The following is a 14,671-nucleotide window of genomic DNA, read 5'->3' as shown; positions in this document are numbered from 1 at the left end:
TCATGGAGCAAACATTTCTATAAGTACATTTTTATTACGAAACAAATATTTGCATAAAGATACATCAAATATTTTTTATTTTAATCTGATATTGTGTTAGGCATCATAGATAAAAGAGAGTATATAAAATGATATAAATTTATTCTGTTTTAATAATAAAATATGAAGTTTCAAATTAAAATTCGATTTCTTCAAATTGATTAAAACATTTTTATTTAAAATAAAACACATAATTATTATATATATAAAAAATATTTTATTTATCATCTGCAACAATAAACAAAGATTAACATGATGTCATCAATGAACAAATGCATTCTAACAAATTTTAGTATTTTGTATTTATTAAAATATTATATTAATTTTTCTAGTAAGTAAAAGAAAAATAAATAATTAACTATGATAAAATAATTAGGTACATGATAAGGCATGTCATTCACATATTTTTGTTTATAAATTAATTAATAATAAATAAATTTATGATCTAAGTAGACAAAATTATAAAAAACAGTATGAATATTTTAAATAAATAAAGATCTTTGTACAATACATCATTTTTACTACAAATTTTATATAACTCTGTCTTTAAAAACCTCTTTTTGGATTGAAGTCATGTGTATTGTCCGAAGAATTGCTTTTTACAGAAGATATGTTACTTCCACTGAATAATGTCTCATTTAACGAATTTGCTTTAGAGCTATTGGATAGTTTTTTTTCGTTAAAAACAGGTGTAGATGTCCTTTGATTAGTTTGAGAAGATGGATTTCGTGTTAAATTATCTGTATTATTACTTAAATCTCTACTGGTACTTAAAAGCCTTCTGAAAAGTGATTCTTTATCAAGAGATAGATTTTGAGCTTTTTTAACCAAAGCTTTGATGTCTTCTTTTTGTGATTTTCCATCATAATTATAATAACATTCTGTATTCTGTGCAACTTTTTTAATTTTTCCATCACTTTCAGTTACACTTGATTCAACAGTGATGTTAGAAGCTAATGGCTTATGTGATTTTTCTAATTCTTTTAAAGTTTGTTCGTTAAGATTTTTCAATGCTATTATTTTATTTGTCAAATAATTTGTTTTTGAAGATGGATATTCAATGGAACTACTTGAACTATGAGCTATCGACTTTTGTGTTTTCTTTAAAGTGTTAAGAGCCCAGTTCATACCAAGCTTATGTAACGCTTTTTCAAACTCTTGGGATGTTGATGAACTTGTAGAATTTTCCATTGAACTATTACTTAATAAACTTACACTGCCATTAGAATTTTCTGGTGTTCTAATTATTTGTGATTGTGAAGCTTCTTGCAGATCTGTTGTTGTTACATCTGAGTTTTGTGTATCATTATCAAATGGTCTTTGTAAAATGTTTCTCCTAAGTAATTCTGACATAACATCCGGCAATGTTTCTTCATTTTTTTCACTAGATATTTCAGCATCGTTTACCAATACATCCTTTTTAGAGTTTAATTTTTTATAATATTCTTCAAAGGTTGGAAATGGCTTAACTTCTAAGTTAATATCTGCAGATGTGTTTTGAAATTTACTTGGACTTTTTAAAGTGATATTAATATCTGTGTTGTCAAATAAATTTTTTATTTGGCTTCCAAAGGTTACAGAATCACCACTATCTTGTGTTTGAGATTTTCCTTGAAAAGTCATTTTTAAAGAATTAGAATTTTGTTCAATGTCAACATCTTGGACTGAGTCTTGTACAGCCTCTATTTCAACAGCGGTTTCGGAAACTTTAGTATCAACTTCCATTATAGCAGATAATTCATGAGCTTGTGCTGTATCTATATTTACATTGTTCTTCATCTGCCTTAACAATGATACTGGAGGTTTTGGCTTATGTTTGACAACATCTCCAATATATTCATGAATTTTTTCCATATAATTCTCTAAATTGACTAACTGGCTATTAATACCAACCATATTTTGACGTAAATCAGTCAAGTCATGTTCAATATTCTTATTATTATTTCCAAATGGTTGATGAGCAATAACATTTTGCATTGCAGATGGTTTTGGAATATCTTGTAACATGGGAGTAAAATCAATTGTTTCCACTGTCACTAATTCATCAGTTATTTCCATCTGCGGTGGTGTTTCTTGAGAGATATGTTTCAAACCCTCTGCAGTTCTGTTTATGTCATCACGATTACCTCGATCTACAATTTCAGCAGGTTGAATTTGGCTGGGTAACTCTAGATACTCAGTTGAATTTTGTCCACAACTGCCACTAGAAGATATACTGCACTCCAGCAACTTCATTTTTTCTAGTCTAACTTTATTAATAAGATTTGTTAAATCAGTTATTCGTTTATTACAATTTTCAGTAAAATCTTGCATGCCTTCATTTTTATCTAAGCTTTCAGGACTTTGTTCGTTTGATTTAAAAAAGCTTGGTGAAGGAGATTCTTCACAAGAACTGTTATGTGTTGTGGATACTTGAATTCCTTTATTGTGCAAAGTTATTAGATGTTTCGGCGTTTCTTCCACTGCCTGCACACTTTTGCGCAACTCAACATGTTTTCGTTTTGTGTTAAAATTACTTGGAGTACTCTCAATATTAATCACTGGAGTTGTATCAATATCAGATTTTTCAAATGAGTTTATTTTAAACTTATCATCAACTGTATTGGATGGAATATTAATTATGGAATCACTTGGCGTTGGGACATCTGAACAAGAGCTGACAGTCAGCGCATCTATGCTATTCCTATCCATCAATAGTAACCTGTTTATGTAACTTGCCAATAATGGATTTATCTTAGGTTTTTCTTTTTTCCTAGCTGTTCTATCAAATCTAGATGAAGTAATTGATTTTGTTGGTGATTTAGCAGAAATGAAATTTTCTTTGTTAGTTTGTCTCTGAAATTGTTCGCTAGTATAGTCATTCACAAAAGCTTGAGAAATATTTTGAAAATTTGAAACATTAGTTAATTCAGCAGGAGGGCTCAAATAACTAGTAGAACTACTAGAACAGGAATAGGAGGAATTCTTCATAGGTGAATATATCTTACTTTTATTTACTCTTGTTTTGGATTTTTTGTGTTTCTGAATAACACTTGGCCCTCTTGTTTGAACTGAAAATTTTTTTGTAACCGGCGCGATTTTCTTATTGGATTTATCTTTCACGTGGATTACAATTTCCAATCCATCTGAAGACTGTTTGTCGATCACCTCGCCTTGAATTTCATGTTTTGTATCTGCAATTGGGATCACAGAAGAACTTTCTATTGGAATATTTTCTGGTTGTGAAACTTTGTGTTCATGTTTGCCAGATTCTGTTTTTTGTTCTAACTCATTTAGTTTATACTTTTGCATCAACAGATCTAATTGTAATTCTTTAAGTTTTAATTCTTCCTCTTTTTTTGCAAGCTTTTTCTTTTGTTTTTTGATTTTCTGAGCATCATCAATTTTACTTGAAATTTCGGTCTTTTTATGCGATTCTTCCAAGGGATCTGATAAACTTTTTTCCATTGCGATTAGAACATCATTAAGTTTACTGTCCTGTGGTAAATTTTCTTTTGGGACCTCTTCTAAAAGCATTTGTTTCTGACGTTTTACTCGCTCTAATAATTCCTTTAAGTCTTGGTTTTCTATATTTTTGTGATCTAGATTTCCTAATATGATACTACTACTTGTTGTAGAGCTTTTATCATCTCCACAACAAATATCAATAATCTTTTTATTGCAAATACTATCTCTATCTAAATTTGCAACATTGAGACTAGATTGTTTTTTCTCTATACCAGCTTTCGAATAAGAGGAAGACTTAGTAAAATTGTTTCCAGGGGTTTTTCTTCCGACGGATTTATTTGATCGAACTCTATCTAAAGTAATCACATTTTTTGAAGCCTTTTTACTTTTGTCTAACATATTACTAAAAGCCTCATCAATCCTTTCTTGCCTTTGATTATTCATATCTTTATATGATAAAGGATTATATAAACTTGGATTCTAAAAATATAAGAATTGTTTTAAAACTACAAAATTAACTAGTTTGTAAAGATTTAAGTACAAGAAAATGATTATATAACTATATATAAAAGATTGTTTTAAAAATATTCATTAAAAAAGTGAAACTACCATAAATTAGAAATTTATGATCATTCAATGAAAGCCAAAAAAAAATAGCCGATTCGATTTCTTAAAACAACTAAACAACTTAAAACACTAAAAAATGAATTTCCTGAATATTATTACCTGGCAAGTATCAGTTTCCCTTTCAAGTAATGCCAATGATTCAAAACATTTGTTAATATTTTCTAAATTTTTCGTATTTCTTGCTTGATTGAGAGCTTCACGACTTCTTATTTTTGATTTGGCCATAGCATCTCTTCTTTTCTGAGCCTTTTGTGAGATTTCCTATAATGATTATAATTATAAATAAATATCAGAGAATTGAAAGCAATGGCACAAAACATACATAATTTATCATCTTAGAAACTTTTTGTTCGACATAAGTAAATATTTTTTTTGTTTTAAACTATACATAAATGAATAATACATCACATTAGGAATATGGAAATATTAATAAAAGAATTGATAATAATAAATGTTATTAAAACATTTCATTTTTTATAAATTTGAAAGTTTGATAACTACTACTCTTTGTTTATCCTTGTCGTAAAAATGTAATTTTCAATATAATTATAATTAACTAATGCAAGAAGTAGATGAAGCAAATAATCCTATGATAACAATAATTTGATTAAGAGGTTTATATTAATTAATCAACAAACCTACTTTGATATCTCATAGTATTTTATCATTTGTTTCAACTCAGTAATATATTAGAGATTTGTTTTACAAATTTGTTTGAGATATTTTTAAAACTTCCAATTATACATATAAAATAAATGTCTTACAATTTCAGTGCCAATCAGTATGAAGGGGCTTTTAAGCCGCATAATTTGGGCAATTACCAAACTCCTAAGTGGTTTCCAAAGCATCCGACAACATTATGTAAAGCTACAAGGATTATTGGAAATGATCGAGGACATCAACTGCCTTGTAAGTATATAATAACTGACAAAATTTATCATTCAATTAGAAAATAGATGAGTATTTAACTAAAAATACTATTATGTAGAAATTTACATTTACTTGCTGATATTGTCCTGTGTTAATCTCTGCATTAACATTAGAATGAATGATCACATTGTTTCTCATGGAAAACAACACAGAATTAGAAATTTAATTTTCAATTTATTGAACAAAATTCAATTTAATAGTTGCAAAACGACCAGCGTGCAATCCATGGGGCTATCATTTAAACACATGGCAACTCCCTATGCGAATTACTCGGGAAATAGCAAAAGAGCTGAGTGCTCCGCATCCATCACGTATGGAATTTTGGCAAAGACATGTTAAAGCCGCTGAAGCCAGATGTCAACAAGACAGTAAGAAAAAGAAGTGCCAGGCAGCAACAACTTTCTCATCCCCTAAGGCCCACCCTGATCCTAAAGATATGACTTATGTGTACTGCCCATGCACGAATAGATCAATTTGTGAGGTAATTCTTTGTAATATGTAGTATACGATTTGAAATTATTTTGCAAGTAATAGTGAAATATTTTTGGAACATGAATATATTTTGAGCAAAAAAATTTTATACTACTTTTTAGAATATGGCAAAGAAACAATCTGATCTAGAACAACCGACAAAATCAGTTAATTTGCCTCAACAAAAAGCTGTTGATCCCCAAGTAAAAATTTGTCCAGTGCATGGCAGAAAGATGAAGTAAACTGGCCCAGAAGTACAATAGATTAGTAAAGCAAGATTTCATACCATAGATTACACAAAAAATCCTTAAAATAATTAAGAAATTATCAGTTGCCCAATTCACTTGCTATTACAATTTTCTTGAAAATTGCATATGTAATATTTTCATCCTTTGTTAAAATATGTTATTATAACTTATATGCACAATAAATTGCTTTATAACAGTTGTATTAAATGGTATATTATTTACCATTTTATGACTATTATTGCAACAAATAAAGCAAATATTGAACAATCACTGAATTGATTGATGATCAGTGTCATATTAAATCCAAGAAAACAGATAAGTGACCATATTGTTCTTTCCTTAATTAACAATTATTTTCTTAAAATAAGATGAATTATTTTATTGCTTGACATAATAAACCATGCCTCACCTTATCAAAGTTTTCACTCTCCTTTTGTGCAACATCATGAGCATTTGAAAAGTGTGAATCAACTTTCTCTACCGGATTTGAAGATGGCCTATATGTTGCTTCATATTTTGTGCTGCAATCATATAATTTCACTTTTGGCAAATCTGCTGTGGTTGAACTGATTCTGGAATTGGTGTGTTTAACAGATTTTATTGGAGAAATTGGTATCACAGGCTTTTCTGAAAAAGATTTTTCTAGGCTTTGTACATTTTTCTGCAATTCCAAAACCTGTGGTTCAATGTCTTCCAAGCAATTTTTAGCACATATTATGCCATCATGAATTTTTGCTGATATTGCAGTTAAAGGACTTATAGCTCTATATTCTTCAGATTCTGGATTTACGCCCCTTTGCTTTTTAGGTGAACCAATATCTGTATGTTTTCTAACTTGAGGATTTATATCATGTTGATTTCTAATTGGACTTGAATCTCCATGGCTTATATTTATTTTTTTTGCAATAGGACTTTTTTCTCTGCATCCTTTATTTGGACTGCTAATTATATTTTGTCGTCTTGGATTTGGTTGTCTAATTTTATCACAAAAATCATCTGAAAGATCAGAGTCGTTTCTGTGTAAAACATTATCTGAAAAGTTCTGAGGATTATATACAGATGATTTTACTTTTAAGCTTGGAACATCAATGATTTTTCTAGATTTTATTCTATCACTGACTTGTGTGAAATAATTATTTGCTTCAGAACCGTCTTTATCAAGAGAGATTGCATCTGATGATGTTTCTTTATCATCATCCTCATATGATGTTTTAGGACATAAACATTGAATACCAACATCTCGTTGCATTTTGCAACATTGACAAAACCAACCATTGTGTCTCAATTCAGATAAGTAAGGAGTATGTGAAACTTTTTCTCCATTTTTGTTAGATATGGAATTTGTATAATGTCCATTGTGATCATCATCTGTTTTCAACAATGAGTTTTCAACAGGATCAGAAGCATTTTTATCAAGATTTATTGTGCCCAATTCAACTTCTGGATCATCATAACAAACACAGTCATCTTTTATTGCAGATTTCTTAACTTTTTTAATAATATGTGTGATTTTTATTTTGGGTACATTTGAGGTAGGAACAGATCTGAAAAGGATAACAAAATAAGTAATAAATAAACTTGATATTAATAAACAAATTAGTAGTCATAATATTGATATCATAAATACCTGAAAGTTTTCTGTTTTGTTTTCTGTTTGCAATGTTTTTGTATTATTTCTTCTTTCAAATTTTTCATAGCTTCCTTTCCTCTTGCTTGAGCAATATTATCTCGTTTTGTTTTATTATCCTTCAAAACTGCAAACATAAATATTCTAAGCAAAGTCTTTTACTTGTGAATACAGAAATGAAGATATAATAAGAGTGGAACAATTGTCTCTTGTGGTATAAATTGACAATTACCTTCTCGTGGATCAACTTCAGCTTCAGCTGCTTTATGAGCATTACCAAGATCACAATAATTTTTAGAGCACTGGTTTTTCATATCTCTTAATTGTTGTTCCTGCCATTCTCTCAACTCCTTGCATTTTATTTTGGCAAATTCTTCTGCTTTTCGTTTCTTTTCAGAATTGACTTTGTCACGCAATTCTGAAGCAATAACTTTTGACTGTTCCCGTACCTTCAAGTAATAGTTGTTACTAGCATTACAAAATAAACTAATAGAAATGCATTCTCTAATTAGAAATTTTACCTGTAATATCCTTTGTTTGCGTCTTTTTTGCAGTTCAGCCTTTTTCAATTCGTCCATATTATACAAAAGTTTGAATTATCGCTACAAATTATTATTATGAGTCTATATTATTATTATATTTATTCCATATATGAAGTACTATCTACGCACCTTAGTTTCCATATCGCGTTATATTATTGCATTTTTGCATAAACAAGCACATTAAAAAAATCTTTCATTCTTCGTCAACATTTGTGTGAATTTTGTGTAAAACTCTATTGTAACTTTTAACAGATTTATTTGTTTACATACCGTTCATTTGTCATACCGATAGTGTTGCCATAAATGCGCTATGAACTTCGTCGTATGAAATTCACTGCTCTGAACTGTGTTGACACAAGTGAGCTGTTGGGCTTAAGTACCAACATTTTACAACGAATAAATTTTTAAATAATTTAAAATTTTAAAATAACAATGAACAATGATTTTGATAAATAAAACTATAATAATTTTATATTTTGTTATTATATTTATACCTATATCACAATTTAGTATCAATATCTTCTACAAATGCTTCATTTGAAAAGCCATTACAAGGTTTATTGCATATAGTCATATGACCATTTGGCCTATACTCTACTTCCAGTACAATCTCGCCATTGGTTTCCTTCATTGCAGAACCATTTGGAGCAATTTCATAACCAGAATTGACAAATGCTTGTTTTGCTATATCAAGCAGTTTATCCGCTTGTCCAGTTTCAGAAACAAGGGATGCCAACATACTTCCTGGCAACATTAATAAATCATATGGTGTGCCAAATTCTCTGGGCCTTCCTGCATCCATAACCAGGATACGATCAGAGTCCATTACAGTATGCAGGCGATGAGCAATTGTCAGTACGGTGCATTTTGAAAATTGTGTGCGTATAGATTTTTGTATTAAAGCATCAGTCCTGCAGGAATAAAGAATTTTAAATTATTTATTTATCGAGTTAGATATTAAATATACTACAGGGTAAAACCTCTATTTGAAGGTTCAGTGGAAAATATATAATTGTTAGTGGAAATAATTTTTGCTAGTATAAGTTGACAATACGAGTTTAATAATGCTTGTTAATGTATTATTTCAAATATTATTTTATATAGATGTATATCTATGAAGATATAAAAAAATCCAATTTTTTAATGATCCAATTGTATTTGACTGAATCAATTATCAAAGGCATAAATAGACTAGAATAGACTAGAATTATAACATTATAATTATAATGAGATTTATCACTATGATCATTAAGAGCGTTTCATAAAAGAAATAATATTAAATAACCAACTCACTGTGGATCTACATTAGCAGTAGCCTCGTCAAGAATAAGTATTTTGTTACGTCTCAAAATGGCTCTTGCAAGGCATATCAATTGCTTTTGACCGACGCTAAAATTATTACCTCCTTCGGAAACTGAGACATCCAAAGAATTCACTGAATTTTTCATATCAACCTGAAATAATAATTCAACATTACATATAAATAACATTTTTTATTCTGTTCACAAGAGATGTAACCAAAAGGACTTGAATAAATTGACTTTTAAAAAGCAATACCGAAAATAATATATTACTCATATGTTAATTATAAAATCGATTACAATCTGGTTACATCCATGCTTGTAAATTTGATGAATAAATTTTTATGTACAAGGTCTAACGCATGCCACATTTCGCTGTCATCGTATTTCCCAAATGGATCTAAATTATATCTTAAAGTCCCATTAAATAGAACTGGATCTTGGGGTATTATGGATAGTTTTGAACGTAGAGCATCTAGATTTATTCGTCCAGTTTCCAAACCATCGATAATAATTGAGCCTTCTAACGGCGCAAGTCGGAAAAGAGCAGCGATCAGAGATGATTTTCCTGCACCAGTTCGTCCTACTACACCGATCTAAGTATAAGGAATAGATTTATGTTAAAGTTTATATTAATTAAATAAAGTAAAATATATACTATATTAATAAATAAACAAAATCTTTAGGCACAAACCCACTAAGCCAAAATACGTAAAATTTATGTAATTTTTACGCAAAAAAATTACATACTTATGTCATTTTTACGTAAGATTAATGTAAGATATGTGTCATAATTTCGCCTATTTTAAGTAATGTGGATTACGTAATATGGATTACGAAAATATTTCATAATAATTACGTAATTTTTGAAAAAAAAATGACGTGGAGGGGTCCTTTTTTACACACATACATAAATACACACAGCATATCTGTATATATGAACACATACATACACACATATGTGTATATATGAACACACACATTCATGAACATAGAAATGAGTATACACACACAGTATGTACATACATATATAACATATAAATATACCACTCATTATTTTAACTTTTTTATAATAATTCAGGTCTATATACCTTCCATCCTGATTCTACTACTAAAGTTAAATCTCTCAACACTGGCTTGGAATATTTTATATACTTCAGAGACATATCACGAAATTCTATTCTTCCATTAGGAGGCCAAGTATCCGGAGGTAATTTACCTGTTCATTTAAAATATTAAAGATTCAGTATTTATACAAATTTCAATATTATTATAGTAAATAAATAAAGTATAAAGTACCAGGCTTTGGTTCTTGTTCTAAATCTGTATATTCCAAAACTCTTTCTACGCTTAACATATCGTTTATAACGTCTGTTAACATCCGAACACCGTATTGAAGTACTGATGTAAGAGCCATTGCTTGCGTTACGGCCAATCCGACTTGGCCCGCAAATGTCAAGCCAACTATAAAAATAATATTACTATTTTTTCACTTTTTTTAAACATTTTAAATAAGCCAATTTGCATCAACAAATCGAGCAGAAAAAAATTCTATCACAATTTTCATTTAAAAGTCTTGTCTTCCGAAGACAAATAACTGATGGAACAAATATCATTTACAACTTACTCCAATCTTCCATCAAAACAAAACTGAAACAAACAATAGTCGAAAAGACCACGCTGGCCATTTCCAACCAGAATCCTAGGGTCTGAGCAGCCACAACTAGATGATGCCATTGCGCGGAATGCACATCTAAAAGACCATCAAATTCCGAAGAAACTCGGGTCGTTGCTTCACGTGAACGGATCGTATCCAATCCAGCGTAAGTTGAAGACAAATAAGAATAAACTGGACTGCGACCTATAAGAAACGATACATCATATAATAAATAAGTATAACATGCAAATATAGTAAACGTAATTCTTTTACTTACATATCCCTTCAATTCTTCTCATATCTTGTCCAGTTCTCAAGTATATTATAAATAATCCACAAAAGACAGAAAACATTACTATTATTGGTATTAAAAGATAATAATTTGTCATCGATATTATTATTGCTGTACACGCAGAAGAGAGTATTAACTGAAACAATTCAATTCAATAATATATTCCTTAATAACATTTATCTAAATAAATTAATAACTTACTTGTAATGCATTCATCAAGGATTTTGGCAAATATTCATCTATAATACCCATATCTTTTGAAAATCTATTTAAAATTCTCCCTGTAGGATTGATATCAAAGAAGCGTGTTACAGCTTCTAATAATTTTCCGAACATTTTATCATGAAGTTTCTGGGTTGATCTTTTACAGTTCAATAAATAGAAGTAAATTTTTATATGAATAGTCTGCAGAGAAAAATGTTGCAAGGTAAATGTATGTACATAATTAGTTTAAATTTTTGAAAATAATTACCAAAATGAGTCCAACTATAAGTCCTGAATAAATATACAGCGACTGGTATGTGGTAAGCAATGGTGATTCTGCACTTTCTTTGTTTTCATATTTTTTTATTAGATCCTCCTGCTTTGTCCTAAAAATTATGCATTGAAAGAAGTTTTTGTTTGAAAATCTAATTATACAGATATTTTCATAGTGTTTTATATGATGCTAGCATACCAAAAACTAGACCAATAATCAGTAACCATGGCAAAAAGTTGAGCTAGGACAAAAATGAAGATGAGGCCTAATAGTCCACATTTATTTGATCCAGCAACTAAATACCAGAAGAAAACTTTGAACGACATTGTTCCTTGACCTTGATGCTCTTCTAAATCTTCTGGGTCTGGTGGTCCTGAAACATCTTCAACAGCTGCAGTAGACTACAAAATAGAAATTAAATAACAAAAATAGAAAATAAAAAAATAAAAAAATAATGAAAAAACAAAGTAGAAAATTACGTTATGAAGAACTTTTTTGCCATCATTTGCATCCAAATGCAGAACTAGTATAATCATTCCCACATGATTTTATGTCTTAAGTATATTTATTTAATTATTCATAAATGAAATTATATCAATTTGATGTTAAAGTAAAGCACGTGTTTAATATTTTATGTTAAAACAATACATGATAATAAATAATAATCATATTATACTTACAGTACGACGCAATTGCGATGACATCCTTCGTTTCAAAACTGGTGAATCCACAGACGTAAAATCTATTGACTTTTTATCTTCGTATTCAGAAACTTCTGGTTGTGACAAAAGAGATGCGAAATTAACATTGCTGTTCACAAGATCAGCATAAGTTCCTTGGTTTTGTATCCGACCCTAAGAAATAGTGAAAAAATATGATGCAACATGTTTTATAATTTGTTTGCCAAATACTCACATTATTAAGTATTATAATCCAATCGGCTTCAGACAAAAAGTGCAATTGATGTGTCACCAATATTCTTGTAGAACTGTAATTATTATTAATTTGTTTAATAATACATTTTATTTAACTATTATAGGCTTATTTAAATAAATCATTCATGTAATATAATTATAATTTGCTTTGCGTTCTTAGAGTAAAAAGAGATAATTAAATAATATATTATAAAAAATAAATATTTTTACAGTGCACATATTATTATTTGAAAAAAAAGTTTAGATATTCTAATATAACGTAAAAATTAAAATAAAATCTTTTTAAATTGTGAAGCGCAAAGTATTAACAGAGTGTATTATTTCAGTAACGCCAATTTTATGAATCTAAGGGGCGTCCATTAATCACGTGAGCGAGTTTTTAAGGATTTTTTCGACAATTTTGCATTCGTTGGAAAGGTCTCGGGCTCCGCAAGGTTTATAGCTAAGAAAAATAGTGGTGCATAGCATCGTGCCCTAATGCAAATTGCTGGAACTTCACGCACCATAATTAAAAATTCGAGTAATAAAAATAATCAATAACTGTTTTAAATAATTTCAAATAGATTATCTTCTATAATAAAAATAAGTCGGGTTTTCCTTCCTGACGAAATAACTCCAGAAAATGGAAATTGCTGGAACTTCACGCACCGTAATTAAAAATTCGAGTAATGGCATTAGTGAGAATTATCAAAATTATGCTTGGTTAAGTCAACGAGCAATTCTTTTCGCAAAGAATAATGATGTACACGCACTGAATTTCACCATTCAATCAAAAATTGCTGGCGATTTGGTGATATACCAATGATTCCGACTGGTCTTCCGTTTGACTTCAAACGATTGCAATTTCCAGTTCGCCTTGCGTTCGCAATAACAAGTCGCAAGACCAATCGCTTAGTGTTTGCGGGATAAATTTCAATAGATTATTTAGAAAATCATTGTTTTTCACATGTGCAGTTATACGTTGCCTGTTCACGAGTAGGAAAACCATCCGCTTTGTTTGTGTTAAAGTCAGACCACAAAACAAAAAATGTGGTTTACAAATCACTTTCATGAAACGGATAATTTGCGGATTCTGTTGTTGAATAAAATCAAATTTTTCCTTTTCAAATATAAAACAAACAAAAAATTTCTTCATCTTTGTCACGAAACCATATGGTGGCGAAACGGAGTTCGTCGGGTTTGCTAGTCTTTTATAATATGGTGATGGCTTATTGTTGAATAAATAAACAGTTCTACAAATGCAAATAAATCTCAATTATTGTCTTATTGGTTACTAATTTTGTAAAGACTTTTATGATTTATTTTAAATAAAATTTTCCATTAATATGTATTATAGTAAATTAAATAAAGACTAGGTGCTGCTTCTCTAAATGATTTGTTTTTATGCTAAAGACGCTATATATAAAATTTATTAGTAAACAAATATTCGTAATAAAATTTAAAAATTACCTAGATAGCAATCCATTATTACCGATGCATTTATCGAACAAATATCGGCCAACATGTGCGTCCACGGCAGACAAAGGGTCATCAAGTAGATAAATGTCGGCGCGCCTGTAAGCAGCTCGGGCCAAACTGACGCGAGCGCGCTGCCCGCCAGACAAAGAGGCGCCGCGTTCTCCGACGATAGTCAGGTCTTTCAGCGGAAACGACTTTAAATCCTTTTCTAGAGAACATGTTCTGAGAACCTAGACGAAAAATAAAAAAATGTAAGTAAAATTCATTGTAATAATAAATTCATTAGTTCAACTTCATAGCAGGTCTTGATTGTATTACCCGATCGACAAATACCTGTAATAGTATTTCAGAGCAATATTTTACTATTGGTTATAAATATGAATTATTTACTTTAAAGAAGCAATAATTAAAAAAACTAGTGGGGTGCATGGCATGGTGACTTAGGCAAATTGCTATAACTCCCGTACCAAAAGTTATTTTTTTTTTAAAGATTAACATTTTTGATAAAAAATTACTTTGAAAAAATTTAATTTTTGAGAAACTAAACTATAATATATTGACAGAAATTTACTTTTTTGGAAAAAAGACTTCTTAAAAAAATGGATCGTTTAAGTATTAC

The 14,671-nt window shown here is 29.6% G+C and overlaps 2 protein-coding genes across 2 annotated transcripts in view; both read right to left on the bottom strand.

Moving 5' to 3' along the window:
* Nucleotides 1-585: 585 nt before the first annotated feature.
* LOC113371028 lies at nt 586-8,207 on the bottom strand. Its single transcript, XM_026611679.1, has 7 exons — nt 8,061-8,207; nt 7,911-7,991; nt 7,622-7,838; nt 7,390-7,516; nt 6,172-7,306; nt 4,213-4,374; nt 586-3,966 (listed from the first exon to the last, which is right to left on the bottom strand). The coding sequence occupies exons 2-7, from the start codon at nt 7,965-7,967 to the stop codon at nt 586-588; spliced, it is 5,079 nt and encodes a 1,692-aa protein (XP_026467464.1). The 5' UTR covers nt 7,968-7,991; nt 8,061-8,207.
* Nucleotides 8,208-8,430: 223 nt separating this feature from the next.
* LOC113371027 (probable multidrug resistance-associated protein lethal(2)03659) overlaps nt 8,431-14,671 on the bottom strand; it is a 7,993-nt gene continuing 1,752 nt past the window's right edge. Inside the window, exons 2-14 of the mRNA XM_026611678.1 lie at nt 14,044-14,282; nt 12,575-12,647; nt 12,340-12,513; nt 11,858-12,060; nt 11,654-11,771; nt 11,383-11,586; nt 11,167-11,317; nt 10,860-11,093; nt 10,532-10,696; nt 10,324-10,451; nt 9,583-9,828; nt 9,225-9,385; nt 8,431-8,842 (exon numbers count right to left, since the gene is read on the bottom strand). Coding sequence (XP_026467463.1) covers nt 8,431-8,842; nt 9,225-9,385; nt 9,583-9,828; nt 10,324-10,451; nt 10,532-10,696; nt 10,860-11,093; nt 11,167-11,317; nt 11,383-11,586; nt 11,654-11,771; nt 11,858-12,060; nt 12,340-12,513; nt 12,575-12,647; nt 14,044-14,282 — 2,508 coding nt within the window. The remainder of the gene's footprint in view (nt 8,843-9,224; nt 9,386-9,582; nt 9,829-10,323; nt 10,452-10,531; nt 10,697-10,859; nt 11,094-11,166; nt 11,318-11,382; nt 11,587-11,653; nt 11,772-11,857; nt 12,061-12,339; nt 12,514-12,574; nt 12,648-14,043; nt 14,283-14,671) is intronic.

Source organism: Ctenocephalides felis, unplaced genomic scaffold (assembly GCF_003426905.1).
Source record: "Ctenocephalides felis isolate EL2017-DRISC unplaced genomic scaffold, ASM342690v1 CF-g0.4_SCAFFOLD_01492, whole genome shotgun sequence".
Taxonomy (NCBI): Eukaryota; Metazoa; Arthropoda; class Insecta; order Siphonaptera; family Pulicidae; genus Ctenocephalides; species Ctenocephalides felis.
Note: the sequence above shows the minus strand (reverse complement) of the source record. Positions and strands in the feature narration are given on the sequence as shown.

Excerpts from the sequence above, each read along its gene's own strand:
- LOC113371028 (XM_026611679.1), bottom strand. The coding sequence starts at position 7,967 with ATGGACGAATTGAAAAAGGCTGAACTGCAAAAAAGACGCAAACAAAGG. Across the intron at positions 7,839-7,910 it reads GCAAACAAAGGATATTACAG|GTACGGGAACAGTCAAAAGT; the intron begins GTAAAATTTCTA and ends TATTACTTGAAG. Across the intron at positions 7,517-7,621 it reads TGAAGTTGATCCACGAGAAG|TTTTGAAGGATAATAAAACA; the intron begins GTAATTGTCAAT and ends TTATGTTTGCAG.